This window comes from Procambarus clarkii, chromosome 25, assembly GCF_040958095.1.
Source record: "Procambarus clarkii isolate CNS0578487 chromosome 25, FALCON_Pclarkii_2.0, whole genome shotgun sequence".
Classification (NCBI taxonomy): domain Eukaryota; kingdom Metazoa; phylum Arthropoda; class Malacostraca; order Decapoda; family Cambaridae; genus Procambarus; species Procambarus clarkii.
The window spans coordinates 3361995-3380640 of NC_091174.1; the positions used below are offsets into that span (position 1 = coordinate 3361995).

General features: G+C 42.0%; 1 protein-coding gene across 1 annotated transcript in view; it reads right to left on the bottom strand.

The window, feature by feature from the left end:
- Positions 1-2400: 2400 nt before the first annotated feature.
- The window catches only part of LOC123756556 (protein bric-a-brac 2), a gene marked incomplete at its 3' end in the record, with an annotated part of 92066 nt that continues 75820 nt past the window's right edge, over positions 2401-18646 (bottom strand). The window contains 3 exon segments of the mRNA XM_045739806.2: positions 2401-2973; positions 3172-3360; positions 10092-10274. Of these exon segments, the coding sequence (XP_045595762.2) occupies positions 2401-2973; positions 3172-3360; positions 10092-10274 (945 nt within the window).

An 18646-nucleotide genomic window follows, 5' to 3' on the forward strand; every position in this document is an offset into this window, starting at 1 on the left:
CAAGTGTAATAGTGAAAGTATTGGAAAAGCTAATCAAAACTAAATGGGTAGAACACCTGGAGAGAAATGATATAATATCAGACAGACAGTATGGTTTTCGATCAGGAAGATCCTGTGTATCGAATTTACTCAGTTTCTATGATCGGGCCACAGAGATATTACAGGAAAGAGATGGCTGGGTTGACTGCATCTATCTGGACCTAAAAAGGCTTTCGACAGAGTTCCACATAAGAGGTTGTTCTGGAAACTGGAAAATATTGGAGGGGTGACAGGTAAGCTTCTATCATGGATGAAAAATTTTCTGACTGATAGAAAAATGAGGGCAGTAATCAGAGGCAATGTATCGGAATGGAGAAATGTCACAAGTGGAGTACCACAGGGTTCAGTTCTTGCACCAGTGATGTTTATTGTGTACATAAATGATCTACAGTTGGTATACAGAATTATATGAACATGTTTGCTGATGATGCTAAGATAATAGGAAGGATAAGAAATTTAGATGATTGTCATGCCCTTCAAGAAGACCTGGACAAAATAAGTATATGGAGCACCACCTGGCAAATGGAATTTAATGTTAATAATGTCATGTTATGGAATGTGGAATAGGAGAACATAGACCCCATACAACCTATATATTATGTGAGAAATCTTTAAAGAATTCTGATTAAGAAAGAGATCTAGGGGTGGTTCTAGATAGAAAACTATCACCTGAGGACCACATAAAGAATATTGTGCAAGGAGCCTATGCGATGCTTTCTAACTTCAGAATTGCATTTAAATACATGGATGGCGATATACTAAAGAAATTGTTCATGACTTTTGTTAGGCCAAAGCTAGAATATGCAGTTGTTGTGTGGTGCCCATATCTTAAGAAGCACATCAACAAACTGGAAAAGGTGCAAAGACATGCTACGAAGTGGCTCCCAGAACTGAAGGGCAAGAGCTACGAGGAGAGGTTGGAAGCATTAAACATGCCAAAACTAGAAGACAGAAGAAAAAGAGGTGATATGATCACTACGTACAAATAGTAACAGGAATTGATAAAATCGACAGGGAAGGATTCCCGAGACCTGGCACTTCAAGAACAAGAGGTCATAGATTTAAACTAGCTAAACACAGATGCCGAAGAAATATAAGAAAATTCACCTTCGCAAATAGAGTGGTAGACGGTTGGAACAAGTTAAGTGAGAAGGTGGTGGAGGCCAAGACCGTCAGTAGTTTCAAAGCGTTATATGACAAAGAGTGCTGGGAAGACGGGACACCACGAGCGTAGCTCTCATCCTGTAACTACACTTAGGTAATTACTTAGGTAATTACACACACACACACACACACACACACACACACACGCGCGGGATCCAAGAGTCAATGCTCGATCCTGCAGACACAACTAGGTGAGTACACACACACACACACACAAGCTACGAGGAGAGGTTAGAGGTATTAAATATGCCAAAACTAGAAGACAGAAGAAAAAGAGGTGATATGATCACTACATACAAAATAGTAACAGGAATTGATAAAATCGATAGGGAAGATTTCCCGAGACCAGGAACTTTAAATCTATGACCTCTTTTTCTTAAACTAGCTAAACACAGATGCCGAAGAAATACAAGAAAATTCACTTAAGCAAAGAGTGGTAGACGGTTGGAACAAGTTAGGTGAGAAGGTGGTGGAGGTCAAGGACCGTCAGTAGTTTCAAAGCGTTATATGACAATGAGTGCTGGGAAGACGGGACACCACGAGCGTAGCTCTCATCCTGTAACTACACTTAGGTAATTACACACCCACCCACCCACAACAACCATCCGAACAAGGTACTAGTATGTACAAAACTAGATGTATACATTTTTATAAAGCTGCTTGAAGGCCTTTCTAATGCTCTCCTTCCCTAGAAGGAAATTATATTTCTTTTGCCTTTTTTTCTAAAATGAAAAATACATTTCTTACCTTAATGCCTCCCAAAACATTAAGCTCAACGCTGGAACATACCTGCAAAGGATACACACATTATTATTATTCAAATATTCATGTATATAACTTGTTAATACTGCCAGACCACTGCCAGTATTAACACTGGCAGAGTTAATACTCTAAGTGTATAGTTATAGTATTTGGAAACCTGAAGCATTATTTACTCGCTCAAATTTTTTAATCGTACACTGGAGGATTGATATGTAACCCCATCTAAACACATGAAATAAAACAAATGTGACTTGTGAATCCATCCTGGTAAGTTTCTATTTTATACCCTATAAAGAACCAATTTGGCCATTTGCTAATCAAGGTTATAGAATTTTGGCTGTATCATTTGTAATACTCCACGAATATTTTGGAATCTTTCAATAATTACATAAATTAAACTTTCTTATGAATAAATAAATCTTTTTATGAATTTACCTTGGGCACAGTATGAATGACTTCATCGGCAGGCATGGTGGTTGGGGTGGTGGTTATAGTAGAGGAGGCTGTGCCATTGGTAGTCTCTCCATGGTTGTTCTTTTCAGGAGGAGGATCTAACATGGCCATCCTTTCTAAACGAAGCCGTTTGCAGGGTGGCAAGGGAGGGGGTGGGGAAGGGGTGCGTTCGGGTGCTTCCAAGCGTGGGGGTCTTTCACTGGCTTGAGATACCACTGTGAGGGGTAGAGGCCCTTGAGGAATGCCTGTGGCACTGCAGTTAGTGCTGTTACTACTACTGCTGCTGCTGCTGCTTGGAGGGCCACCAGTCACCCCTTGAGGTGGTGTCGGGAGGGTACCGCCTGCCAAGGAAAGGGGAGGAGGCACCAAATGAGGGGGTAAGTGGAGTTGCGTGGTGAGGTGGTTCCCTTGCTTGTCTGTATGGTGCGGTAACAACTGAGGCACAAGGGGCCTTTCTAAAATGGAAGGTGCAGGTATTCCACCCATTGCTATATTTCCTAGTCCACTTAATGAGGACTTCAATGCTGACAAAGGAGATATGCTGTTCAATCCTCCCTGAAAAAGGATAAGCAAATTATTAGTATACAAATTATATACAGTATACTGTACCATCTATTTATATAATGTAATATATAGTCCATCTCCTATTCCTTTCTATCAAAAAGACATAACCAACAATTTTATCTCGTGAAAGTTAGCTGCCAACTCAAATTAAAATACAATGGCAAAAACCAAGCATGTGGAGCAACTCACATGGTCTTTACGGTCGTCGGATGATTCTGCCAAGCCTCTGATCTTAAGAGCCTCGGCAGTGTGTAGGAAGGCACCCAACTGAACTTGAGAGATGTTAACCTCCCCCGCATACATGAATTCTAGTAAACTTCTCATGTGTGTATATGCCACATCACGTAATATTATGATCGGGTGTGTACATGGATTTCCCTGTAAAGAACAAAATTACCAACATTAAATTTCCACCAAAGAACAAATGCAGTAATAAAAACAAAGACAACAATGTAGATAGTTCAACATCTAACATTACAAAACAGATTAACACAGAATTACCAAATATATTAAATAATGCAACCCAGCCGAGCAGCGGGCACTTTGATCCTTGCAACCATTGCAAGGAACCTGCAAGGCATGGTATACAGGCTAGCGTTAGTATAGCCATCAATAACAGAGGCCCATAATTATATCTACAAATTCAAGTACTGAATTACAGATTACTGTACCAGTAACATCAATACAAACTCTGTTTCCCCTTGTCAGCCAATCGCAACCCACACTTTCAGCGCCCTGTTGTCACCAGGTGGCAAAACCTCACACTACCTCCAGTTTACCTACTGTTACGATTGCCGTCTTATGTGCTACCTTTCCGGCTTTAAGTCATTTTCCTACCACCTTTGTACATCCTAGATAGCCTGGAGAACATTTTATTTATGGGAAGGCTGCGAGTTGCAGCATTTTTGAGAAATTCAAGTTTTTAGTTTCAAGGGGAGAAAGTCGCATGAGCAACTTTCAAGTAGCTGAGTGGGTAACACCACGTAAGACAGAAGCTGCTGGTCAAGTGCCGACATGAAAAGGCCCACCGCAGAGATCCCGAACATGTCACAGAGCCACCAGAAGGACACATCATCAACAATCTACTACACAGAAATCATGGGAATAGAATGGAAAGGAAAGACCATCAGCAAGAACATTGGACACATCCTACACATGAACTACATAGAGAGTGAAACCCCGAGACACCAGAAGAGCTACACACAGACCAACTTCACGGAGGAAAAATCCAAAGAGATCCTCCATAATTCAGACAATGAGCTACCAGGGAACAAACAGAGTAGTGCTGGATAATGGAACCCAGGAGATGGCCATGCTGCAGAGCTTGCCACAAACGTGCGTACCATACTATACGTCCAACAGAGGACCCACCTATGACACTGGCTGATCTACTACTGGCCAAAAAACCTTAAACTAGGGCCAAGGAATTCAGTACAAGGTCGAATGATGCAGGAGGAGGGTGCCTCAAAACTAATCCCAGATGAAGGGCGAGCACACGCCCAACAGACCTGGCAGTGGTGAATGGGGTGGTACCGAAGGAAAGAGTAAAGTGCCTGGAGCCATATTCTGCCAATAGGATATACCACACAGGTAAGGATCAAAGGATCAGGCTCCTGCAAAACAACTATATAAAATGTCACTGAACTTGCGGTAAAAACCAATACCAGATGGAAGAATGCTTGCAGATGGAGCAGAGCTGCCAGCAGCATAGAATCCAAATTTGACCAGAACACACAATGGAATCAAAATGAGACCTCTGCCAAGTCACCAGGAACACAAACCGGGTGAGCTGCAAAAGAAACAAATCCCTATTTTGCAGACATGCAGACTAGTTGTGAGCCCAAACCAGATAGTCATCGGAGCAGGCCAGAAACAGAACCATAACTTCCATAAGGAAAACCCAGTCCCCTGCTCGCCAACAATGTAACCAAACTGCAGATAATTAAGAGACAGCTTCTGGAGCCCTGATTGCAGACCAGGGTCATTAACATGCTTTTCCAAGAAAGATTCTAAAAAGGTCATCAGAAAAAGGATTGTAGAACATTTGAAGATGGTAAATTTTATAAGAGGGGCACACCACATCTTAACGCTTTCTTCCTCCGGGGACGAAGTTGATGTCCACAAATAACTGCAGATGTCCGGCGGGGACGCATGTGGTGCCCAAAATGAAAATACTCGTTAGAATTCCATTTTTTCCCCGATCTCCACTTTGCCAACGCTTCACGTTTCATCCTTCCATGTTTCACAGATTGTTTTATTACTTATTTTTCTTTATTTACATCCAGAGAGCTTTTATATCCATATGTGCAACATACATGTAAAATCCAGACAATAATTGTTTAAATCTTCTTATGTTGATAACCGCATTACTCTGTGAATCAACAATTGCCAATAACCGCTGTCTAAAGGTTAAATTAATAAGAGGCGGGACAAGGGAGCATCAGTGGAAGCTGGACATGCTATCGAGTCAAAGAACTGTAGGAAGTTCTCATTGCCTGTACTGTACAAGTGATTGGCATGTGGAATGCACTGAAGGAAGAGGGTGTCTAAGCCAAGTCCATCCACAACTTGAAGAAAAAATATGATGAAACTGTTAATGCTGCAAAAAGTAATAAGCACATCAGATATATAAATAACTAGAAGGTGGGGCATAAAAAGCCAGATTTTACTCCCCTGTAGTCACCGATAAGTAAGCACCTTTCCCCAAGTCGGAAAAAGTGACACGACACAAGCAACACTAGGACAAGTGCAGTTGGAGGCTACAAGTAATACTTCAACCCCCAAAAAGACAGGAAGCTGCAAGCAAGGGCGAGGAATGGGATTGACAATCTCAACAGGGTTGCAAACGTGATGTAAATATATATACGCATGCCCTGTCAAAGACAAATGTGAAAAGAGCGAGATGCCAACAAATGTCGGACCGAAGGCAAACAATCAAGCTGGAAATGGGGCATCCACAGACCCTCTTCTGGCTCCTCCCAGCCGTGAAAGCACCAAGAAACAAAAACTTTGGGGTTAGAGCCATGATCTGCACTTAATGCTGTGGATTGAACAGCATGTTATCTGTGGGAAGAAACTATGCCTTCCGAGAAATAGTTCTAGCTAGAAAGTATTTGCATAACTACTTCTGCCGCCACTGCAGAAGGGGCAATCACAAGAGAAGGTCCAGCTACACACTAGAACCACCCATCACAGACTCCATGTCAGAGGGGCTAGGGGAAGGGAGAAAGAGGGGTAAACTTTGAATTAGTGAAGTACATGAGGCTCCCCAATGCAATTCCCAACCACAAGGGGGGTGGGGCCAATGTTGGGACAACCAGTGACACCAAACACCAAAAACAAACACTAGGAAACCATTTCCCGAGTGTCTGCTGCCTAATAAATTCATGAATACAAGACATAAAACAAATTATAAAACCTCATCCTTGAAGAGAGGCGCAGCAAGAATGTATACCCAATGATGTAACAAGTTGCAGGTCTCCAGGTGGAAGAGTCAGCCACCCAATAGGCAGCATGGCAGAGGTAGAGGAATGACCAAGCATGTAACAATACTAACAGGTATCCTTAATACTCCCAAGATGCAAACATGGGATCGATGCAAGCATACCGGAACAAATGTAGATATTTTCAAGATAAATCTAGTTTTCTTCAAGAAATGCAGGACCAACTGGGCTGGTGGTGGTTATGTGGGCCTCCAGGCCACTCCAAGCAACAGCCTGTTGGACCAATCTCCGAAGTCAAGCCTGGCCCTGACCTTGACTTGGGGAGTTGAACTCCCAGAGCTCCATCTAGCAAGTATCCAGCAGGTGGGCCAAGCCATTATAATCCTCACTATCCATGTGGCTTACCAGGGTCTGTAGGTAAAGACCAAGCAGGTAAACCAGGCACTAAAGATACTCTCCGAGAAGAACCAACACCAAATGGAGCACCAAAGAAAAACATGACTGAAGAGCATCACCAAGGACTTACAGGCTATTCATGCCTGTGCCACCTCTTGGGTGGCTTAATCATCTTCATTCAATCAATCACCAGGGATGCCATATGTATAATCATGGAAGGTTACCTTGACCTTGAGGTGCTTCCGGGGCTTAGCGTCCCCGCGGCCCAGTCGTCGACCAGGCCTCCTGGTTGCTGGACTGATAAGCCCTAAGACTGGAAGCCCTAATGAACTTCTTAAACAATAAAACCCCAGAATGCTCACAACCTCAGAACTTCACAGAGGAGTCAAAGGCACATGTACTACTTGTATGATTTGTTTCTTTACTTTCTGGGGGAATGGGGTGGATTATTTGGCGATTACGAATTCCTCCCCCCCCCCCCTCATGCTCTCGGCACCTCTGAGAAGTATCAGAGGGCGGGGGGGGGGGGGGGGAAGGGGGGTAGGTTTTGGCCTCTGGTCTTCACTAAGCTTTTAATGCCTTGCTATCTCAGTGCAGCTACCAACAGAAGTTGCCATTTGGCCCCTCCAGAAAAAACAAGTCTGGTTGGAGGCAATTTGTAGGGAAGCAGTAAGTGTATTTATTATGTACTGTATATAACAATTCACAAGAAGCACTGTACATCAGGTCTTATGAAGCTGTGGGGTGCTCCTGTGGATGATTGCTGGAGTGTGGTGGTGTTTCTTTATATATAATACAACATGAAAATAATAACCCACTATTTCGAAAACATGAGGAAATGTAATCAGTACTGAGGAATCCCGTGTGACGAGCAGCCCCATCTACAAGCATTTCAAGTATCGAGCGAGCCACTCACAGAAAATTTGTCTCCATTGTCGAGCTTCTGCTTGATTAACGAGAAAACCACGTGGTACTTCCTAGCATTCCCACTGGTTCTCACAAATTCTCGGATGCCTCCGACGACAGTGTTGTTGTTTTATCGCGCAGGACAAGTATCCCTTTGCACTTATTTGCGCTTATTTGTAGGGTTTTTGTGGTTTTGTGACTACAATTTGTAACCCACAATGTTGCCGAAGCTGCTGCTTGCTAAAGATACTGTTGTCAGGAGGAAGACAGACAATTACTGTAGATTTCAAGAAGGAAATTGCCTGACTCGGAGGTGGATTCTCCTTCCACACCGTAACCCCTCTCCCCCTTCCCATCTCCCCATCGCCTCCCTCGAGCCAGCAATGACTCTTCATAAGGTAAAGTGCAATTGAAAATGGTAAAACAAAACAGTTATAATAATTACATGTATTATAACTACATTATAAAATTTCATTGATGTTTTTCGGGGGTGGAAAGGATTAATTTATTTCCATTATTTTAAATGGGGAAATTCGTTTCGCAAGACGAGCGTTTCACATGACGAGCTCAGTGCCGAAACGGATTAAATTCGTTAATCGAGGCTCCTCTGTATTTCAATCCTGGGGTTGGGATTCATATATACAGTACAGTCTACATTTCCTCATGTAATCAAAAAGTGGGTTATTATTTTCATTGATTAGTGCATCATTGCACTTCATTCTCATTATGTAATATATGTATTCGATAAATGTGACCATGGAGTGATAGCACGTAAAATGAGGTCAATGGGAATAACTGGTAAAGTAGGACAGTGGATACTCAATTTTCTGTCGAACAGAACACAGTAACAGTCAAGCAAATGAATTCGAGTCCAAGCTCGATTAAAAGCTCTGTGCCTCAGGGTACAGTCCTTGCACAACTGCTTTTCCTTATTCTCATATCACATATAGACAAAAATACAAGTCACAGCTTCATATCATCCTTTACAGATGACACAAAATCAGCATGAAAATTACCTCTGCTGAAGACATTGAAAAACTACAAGCAGATATTGATAGACTTCGACTGGGCAGCAAAACACAATTAGATTTGCCCATAGTAGAAAAGCAGCAGATAAAGGATTTGCGAATAATGATGTCTGACGACCTAACGTTTAGGGAGTATAACCAAGCAAATATTGCGTCAGCCAGAAAAATGATAGGATGGATTACGAAAACTTTCAAATCCAGGGATCCCATCATAATCTTTGTACTGTACTAAACAAATCCCTTGTGTCCCATCTTGAGTACTGCTCAGTACTCACTTTCTCCTTCAGAGCAGGAGAGATTGCCGACAGAGAAAGTTCAGAGACCATATACGGCATACATAGAAATGATAAAGCACCTAAATTATTGCGATCATCTCAAAGCTCTTCAAACGTACTCCCTAGGAAGAAGACGAGAGAGATATCAAATAAGATACACGTAGAAAATACTGGAGGACCAGGTCCCAAATCTACACAGTAAAATAATAACACACTGGAGTGAACTATATGGAAGCAAATGCAGAATAGAACCAGTGAAGAGCAGAGGTGCCATAAGCACAATCAGAGAACACTCTATAAACATCAGGAGGTCCACAGTTGTTCAACATCCTCCCAGCGAGTATAAGAAATATTGCCAGAACATCAAGAGAAAACTAGATTGATTTCTTCAAGAAATGCCGGACCAACTGGGCTGTGGTGGTTATGTGGGCCTGTAGGCCGATCCAAGCATCAGCTTGTTGGACCAAACTCTCAAGTCAAGCCTGGCCTCGGGCTGAGCTTGGGGAGAAGAATTCCCAGAACCCCATCAAGCAAATAAGCAGGTATATAGTGTACAGTATATTATTTCCCCCATTTTCTCCTAACTGATGCCTTCCAGCTCATGAAAATGGGACCTACTGATAATGAATAAATTAATAAAAAAAAATTTGGGTTGTAGGAGAGGGAATGCAGTGCATTATGATAGTTTGGGATGCTAATGGTCCGAGTGTTTGCATAAGCTACACAACTCGTGAGCAGAGATGCTGAGGCAATGGTGTTAATTCATTCACAAATTACACACAGCCTTGAATGGTGATTTTTCCTTTTAAATAAGTGTTGCTTTGATTATTTGGGTATTGATGATTGAATCTCCAACCATGTAACAACAATTTGAGTTTATGAATTAATTCGCAGCTCGTCAGTGAACAAATTTTGTTGAGGAAGACCAACTATACCAGAAGTGCCAGCAACCAGGGTACTGGATAATTCTCTAGACATGTATAATGACATAACGTGAGAGCCAGTAGTATGTATACCTGATAAACAAAAAAACAGAAAATACATATATCATTTCTACCAACCTGTAGAAGCTCCTTGAAGTAAGGACTGCACGCTGAGAGGACAACCTTGTGTGCCTTCAGTTGTTGACCGTCACAAGCTAAGGTAACATCCACAAAGTGCTCCCCTTCCCTCAAGGTCTCAAACTCTGCTGTTATGTTTGTGCGGTAGTTATTCCACCGCAAGCAGAAGTGTTGTTCCACCATCTGCAAAAAGATAAAACCAATATTAATACATATAAAGCTATGCTAAGTTAATTTCCTTACCCTAATTTAAAGTTTTAAGCTATGTATCTCATTTTCATCAACCCAAACATAATCTTTGTACTGTACATGTATGCATACACACTTAAACCACCAAACTAACATTTTCAAGGAAAGGGAATCCCCAGAGGGATGACGAATATGAAGAGTAATCCAGTGGAAGGAGATATCAACAATACAGGAAGGAGATATCAACTACAGGTGGCTCTCAAAATGTTGCAGAGTACAGTCACAAATTTGAATGAATAAAATCTGGTGGGTGAGGTGTTGCAGAGTTTGTATGCATGTGTGTGAGTGTGTGTATTTATGTATGCATGCATGCATGTATTCACTTAGTTGTGCTTGCGAGGGTTGAGCTCTGCTCTTTTGGCCCGCCTCTCAACTGTCAATCAATCAACTGTTACTAACTATACCCCCACCCCCAGGAAGCAGCCCGTAGCAGCTGTCTAACTCCCAGGTACGGTACTTATTTACTGCTAGGTAACAGGGGGCATCAGGGTGAAAGTAATTCTGCCCATTTTTGTTTCTCGCCGGCGCCAGGAATCGAACCCCCGGCCCACAGGATTATGTGTCCCGCCTGCTGTCCATTCAGCCACCAGCGCCCTGGTGTGTACGTGTGTGCAAGTCATATGTAAAGATTTATGTAGAGGGAGTCGAATGCACTATCAGTCAGCCCTAGGCTACGCTGCTACATTTACCACTGGTAAACACAGTCATCCCAGTCCTCTTACTTAGTTTCCATTGTTTTTTTGCTCACTACTCATACCAACACTTTTCTCCCTTTTATTTACAAAAGCCATGATCTGCTTCATTTTCTGTTTTATGTTGGAAAGAGTATTAGCACCAATGCCATACTTCTTGGCCAGTCACTTGCCTCCCCCAGTCACGATCATGTTTCTAATGAAAATTATAGTACAGTACTGTACTTTCCAACTAATCTGAAGCTTGGAGGTGAAGATCAGGTTTAGCAGATTTTATCCATATTTTAAGGAGACCCATTATATGGAGGTCCCGAATCTGAAGGGTACACTATAGTTATGGATGATGCAATACATTGTAGGATAAGGCAATATGCCAAAAAAGTGAAAAGTTCAAAGAATAATGATAGAAAAAATGCAAAAGCAGAAACTTTATCCTGTAAACTGCAAACAGGTAATCACTCATGTTATACAGTATATGTACAGTACTAGCTTAAAGCGCAACATTGTACTGTACTATCAAATGTGGTGAAAAAAGGCACATCTGACCATTGTACCTCTGGCTCTCAACACCAAACTCTCATACATAGGCATATAATACCTTAACTTTTGTTTACAATTCACATTATACATGCACGGTAGCTTTGTGCATTTCTACATGCTAACTCATATACTATGAGATATGGAGTGAAGCGAGGTATGCCGATTTTTGTTGTCGGTGTCAGTTTTCACTGGTAGCCAAATGATACCTCATGCAAGCTCATATGCCACCACAGGATACAAGTAGCAGCTCACAGTTGCCGAAGAAGTCTTTCCGTTAACCTGACCTGATTTTTGGTTCACAACATAAAATAAAGCCCAGTACAAAATCCTTCAGTGAATACGGTTTTATTCCAAGAGCTGTTTGTGTCCAGTTGCAATCATTTCTAATACTGTACTGATAATTGGTCTGATAAAAGTTTTGCCAAAACACTTTTGTCAAAGGACTGCAATGATCATGCTTCTTTAACATTAGATGGCAACCTAATCCATAAACTTGCACCAAAGTACACTAGAACCTCTGCCACGTCCACAGTCCATGACCAAGTCTCTTATGAAGGCTAGACCAAAGCAAAATAATTGCACCAAAATACCTGATGCAGCTAAAAAGAAGCTACAGCTGCAGCCAATGCAGTTTATGGCTCAACTCACCATCAAGAATTAGTTGAGAGGAGAGAGAATCAAGTTGTGAATAGCGAAGAAAGCATAAGTAGACTCTCAAAGATAGACAAACATGAGATGTTGACAAGCCCAAAGGAACCTGCAAATCAAATCACAGCATCAGAGATTGAAGCAGATAAATTATGCAATCGGACACATTATCCATAGCGACAAAGACCGAATGAAATTACTACTGAACACAACTGGATTGTAAAAAGTTCCAATGCCAAACACAAATGGAGAACTTGTTAGTCTACTGTTAGCCTAGTTAGTCTACTAAAACCAAATTTGAAGGTGCAAAAAAGGATGAATTAACAGATTTAAGTGCCACTTCCCCCCCCCATAGAAAAAACTATAAATATGGAGACGTCTCTCCACTTTTAAAAGTTTGAGTATGAGAACACAGTTGCCCCATTTCCAAAGAAAAGAATGGACTACACAGAAATCACAATAGCGTGATATATCAAAGTAGCAAACCCACAAGGGCCGTGATGAGGGTTCGAAGCTATGCAGGGGGATGTTCCCAGCTGCGTCTTAGTCAACTGCACCACGACAACCATGTCCTGGCGCAGCTGACTAAGGTGCAGCTGGGAACATCCCGTGCATAGGTTCAAACCCTTATCACGGCCCTTGTGGATAAGGGGGGGGGGGGGTTTCCCTTGTGGATAAGGAGTGGATAACGGAGGTTTCTGCCTCCGCCGTGTATCGAACCCGGACCCTTAGGACTACGAACCCCGGGCACTGTCCACTCAGCTGTCAGGCCCCCTTGCTCATTAGGGGTAATACCCCAATAAGATTAATATTAGTCTTATTATTTTTTAGCAATCATCAAACAAAAAAATAAAGAGCACACCAAATTAGTCTTTCATAAGACTATTGCAAATTACTACTACAACACTTCCGACTTTCATGGAGTCAAGAGGATTCGGTGGAGAACAAGAGGTGGAGGAACATAAAAGGAAAATACGGCTAAAGATCTTGAAGACAGACCTGTTCATTCACCATCTTATACACTACACAGCATCACACGAAAACCACCACCTTCAAACTCCAGCCAATCATCCAGCCACAGCAGCACCCAATCACTTCACGAGACGAGCTAAGCTATACAAGGCTCCTCATGATTTGTCATTTAAACAAAACACAACCTCTTGACACACTGCAGCCACCTTACCTTGTCCCCCTACCACATCTCCGCTTTCTCACAAAACCGCCACGTTTTAACACTTTACACACACAAATCACAATAGCGTGATGCATCAAATAAACAAGGCTGCGGGATTCAAGTTCAGTAGAACTTCTGGTTTCAACTCTTGATCATGTCGTAGCTCAGTCCATTAAGGCAGCATCTGGGATGCTCTCGGACGTAGGTTCGAATCCTCGTCACGGCCCTTGTGGATTTGTTCACTTGACCACGTTAACAATTGGTTCCACGCCACTAACCGGTCTCGGTACACATTCCTTAATTTGGTAGCATACCAACTTTTGCACTCTACATCATCTTATATCATTTTCATTTTCTTCCTCTCTTATCCTAACATCACAGACATTTCTCAAGACCATCCAATTCTAGTCTTCTATTCTTGATTCTTCATGTTCGTACCACACACACTGGCATCCAACATCCACATGTAAGGGTAAGCACCACCATCACTTTCACGGAGCCGTCTGATCACATCTTTCGATATTATTCTTTAAAAACTGAGTTTTCACTGCACCAAAAACTATATTTTCCTTGAATTACTCTGCTCTCAACATCACTTGCACAAAGTTCTCTTCAATTACACATCACAAGTATTTCAAAACAATAAATGTACTTTATGTATTCAAAACTTTAAGCATCACTTTACGCCACAATGGTGCTGCACATACTGTAAAATCTTTAACAACAAACCAATCGGCATTTTCCCGAACAGGAATTCTAGCAACAAACCTTAAGCATTTGTTCACTCGACAAATCTAAGAACAAGCTGGTGAAGGTGGTATCGGCTCCTAACACTGGCAGGAGACCTAGAGCCTCGTGTAGTCAAAACATTGAGGCAGACGCTACAAATGTCATTAGTGTACTGCTTGAGGCCTTATTCCACATGCCGGAAATATGTAGCGTTGCCCGAAACGCTGTGCACTACAGGTAGTGGCTTTAGGTATTGTATGTACTAGCTCTATCTTTTAAATTCCAACATTATGTTTGTAACTCAACCTTCAATGTATGTACCTTTACCTGAATAAAAAAAAATCTAAAAAAATCTAAATCTTATCTATACTGTACTGTACTTATTTAGTCTATATTAGGTTATTAATAACAGACTAATAGTAGGTGTAACTGATAGTTACTTCATTCCAAACTTATTTCTATTTCTAGTCTAACCAAGTAAAGCTTAAGCAACAACCTAACTTAACCAATTAATTACAACAGCTTATTCCATCTAGAAACTCGGCCAAGTTAGAACAAGTCGAAACTGAAACAAGGTCACGACTATTGGCTTTAATTGCTTACTGTCGTGGCAAAGCCGAGCAGTAACTGCACAAGGTACTGGCACCAAAATAACTCCCCTAATTAAACAAGTACACCATTACTTGACCCAATAATCTCAAGATCCACTCTAGTGTCATCTCCCTCACACTTGACAACTGTTAAGACCCTTCCCCCCCTTACACCTCACAGAAGTCTACACCTTTGACCCAACTTTCCACCACTACCACCACTGTGACAACTGACCTCACCACACACTTAAACCCGACACACACTTAAACCTGACACACTTAATCCCAACACACACACTTAAACATGACACACTTAAACTTAAACTAGACACATACACTTAAACCCAACACTTAAACTCGACACACTTAAAGCCGACACACACACACACTTAAACTGACCTCACCACACACTTAAACCCGCCACACACACTTATAAGTCCGAGTGTCTCAAGACAGTGCCCCAAGAATGCAGCAAAAGTACCAAATTGATTAAGACTTTGGCAATTGGCGTTGCAAATAGAGCGAATATGAGTGAGTTAGAGGAGAAGGCAAGGCAGGGGCAGGCAGGGGAGGGGCATGGAGGGCACTAGTAGTAGTGGGCATAAAAAGTGGGTAGGGCACTGCCACCACCACCACTACCCACACTCTTCTCTCTCTCTCTCACTAACCTCTACTCCCCCTGGCCTCTAACCCGCCGTGGGGCACTAGTGCCACCCTACACTACCCTCGTGGCCCCCGGGAAGCCGCACCAGGGGCCGCACTAGGGCCCACGAGGGCAGGAAACACCGTATTATCCAGGGGTCTGTCCTTGAATGTTTTGACAAGAAGGAGGTAGAGTGGACGTGGCTCTCTTGTCAAGCTTACCCCCCTCCGGCACTTACTTTGTGTGTGTGGCCGCCTCAGCCGCGCCCCCGCGCTAAGTTTTCACTGTCACTGCCTCGTCCTGGCTTGTGTGCCCATAACGCGTCACGAGGAAGGCTTGTGGCGGTGAAGATTTAGGTGAGGAGGAGCTCAACTCGGCGGACACATCTCACCCTCCTCCCTTGGCCGACCCCGAACATCCGGGAACTCTAGGTTTCCATGGCTGGCAACCTTACCGAGTACGCAGTCGCAGACATACCTATCTCATCTTTTGCCTCAATTAGCCACTCTGGCGGCCTGACCACGCATGCACCTGCCTCGCCACGATTCGACTAGTGTTAATAGTGAGATGGACTTAGCGGCTTGGTAAATCTATGGAGGTTAGCTAGGGCGGAGGAGGTCTGGCAACTTGTGGGAATCGTGACTCGGGAAACACGGAAACTGGCAGGCCTGGTGGCGTGCTCACCTGGATAAGCCTCAGGCAATTATGACAGGTGTACAACACACTAACTTTCCCCTATACTTACTTATTTATTTATCTATATGTATACAACAAGGTATACTGTGATTGTCAGGATACATAGCATAGTAATTACATTCTTGTAAAGCCACTATAGTACCTCCTCCTCACTATACCTCTCTCGCTAACCTTAATTAACTCACTAAATCATCCCACCCTTAACATACCTCCCGCTGCCCAATCTTACACTAAAACATCTCTTAACTACACCAGGCAATTCAGATTTTTTTTTAAATATACTTCTCTGATCTAACTATATTCGTACTTTCTGGAAAATGCCATAATAATAATTTAGAACTTTTAGTATTTAAATCAAACTTATTTTTAAGAGGCGTTTTAAGCTGCAGTAACTAGCTTTTATTAGAGAATTAACCGTCCTAAAGTGTATTTTCTATATACAAGATGAGTATATCTAGAATCTCTTCCCTAATCTTAGCATCTTGATTTATTACCCTGTGGAGTTATAGGGACTCACAATAACATACACCTCTGTCCTCTACTGGCATGACACACACATTTACATGACATAATTGAACTAAAGTCATTCAAAGTTAACCTCCCCAACACTGCCATCACAGTTGGAAAAATGTTCAATATTATATCAAAAGGCAACTCTCCTGTCTAGCCTTAGTCTGGTAGCATCATTCCAGACTGAAATATTGTCCTGATATATTCATTGATAATACTAACACATTGCTTTAACACACACAACAATAATACCCTTACTGATACATAGCATTAATATTACCACGCAAGATGTTCAGGCAACCACATATACTTGTATCGTTCAGAGTGAAAGCGAGCGACTTAAGCGAAGAGGAAGCCAGAGACAGACGCAGGGACACGGACGCGGCCGGGGGGATGCTGGGAGTGGGGGGGCCGTGTGGAGGCGCCCCCTCGGACTCTCTTTAAAATATACATAAACTACATATCTCATGATGGCTTCCTTTCTTCCCCCCCCCTGGAGATTGTGGACCTGCGTGCTGCCCTGAAATATCCCATCAATTATCAACACTTGGCTATATTTAAGACAGGAATATTCTAAAGGATAGTTGCATGGCCTCATTAATAAGGTGCAACTGCTATGTTACCAGCTCTGGCTTGCATACCCGCACAAATATACCCAAAGCTAAATAAATACAACGCATAGGTTATATTTGACTTCATCACAGCAGGGATACACACATTTGGAAGGGTATATAACATTACACCAACCAAAGAAATTCAGAGATATATTGTAGGCGCGTATGATACTCAAAATAATTATGATACGCAGAGAGCCAGCAAGGCCATCTGAAAATATGCTATGGCCCAGAGTACCGCCTCAAGCCTCAGCCACGTTCACTCTACACATATACCCACGCAATACACACATAACCCACGCAATACACACACACCCACGCAATACATACACATACCCACGCAATACACACATGTATGAAGCTCCCTTACAAATATGTAACTATATATTTAAATCCATACTGGCCTACATACATAAATAACATATGTGACATAATATATGGAAACCTTTCTAATAGGATGCCGCTATTGTTGATAATTTACACAAAAATAATTACATTTTTCCTTATTCGAAAATTTAAAACAATTATAATGTATATTTTGCAATTATTTTTTTTAACACTGTCACTATAGCGTGTTAATGTTATTTTAAGGTTTGCATGCTAGAACTGCACATTATTTTGGACAGAAAGATGGAAGAAGGCGAGGCTTCTATATTTGTATTGAATACCATTGTCTTTTCTTAGGTTTTAAATTGTTGAAATGGCAGTACAGTTTGGTCGCCAGCCTCTTGCATAAATGTTTTCCATAATTTTGCTTATTTCAGGTGGTAATTACTCTCTCCGAGCAAAGAGAACTTCTATGTATGGTAGTTAACTGTGGCACCTCGTTTGGTACCGATACCTTAGCCTCATTAAACAAGATACTTTCCCTACAAGACTTGCCTACAAAAAATTTTCACATGTCTTTTAAAAAGGTATTATTACTCTTGTACATTATTTCACACTTCCCAAAATCAATACCATTTTCCTTTCCCAACTATGGTGTGCTACAGCACTATTACCAGCCATGATTCTACATGCTTTTTGAGTTATTCAGTTCAATTTAGAGTTTTTATGTTGAAATAGAAGGAGTAAACTTTAGAGTAATCTCAAGTTTACTCCCTAATCATCATTATTGGTTGGTCTATTATTATTAGACAAATAGTCAGGTACTGGACCAATAGCCTGGTGTTGAACCAATAGTCAGATACTGGACCAATAGCCTGGTACTGGACCAATAGTCTGGTGCTGGACCAATAGCCTGATACTGGACCAATAGCCTGATACTGGACCAATAGCCTGGTGCTGAACCAATAGCCTGGTACTGGACCAATAGTCAGGTACTGGACCAATATTAAGTATGTTTGGCCCAGTTTCAGAACCTGAATCCATTGTGTGTGTACAACATTTCCGTCAGTGCCCACAGGATGGACTTACGACCAATAATAAACTAAGTTCTTATAATTCATGTTCGAGGTTTCCATTAAGCAC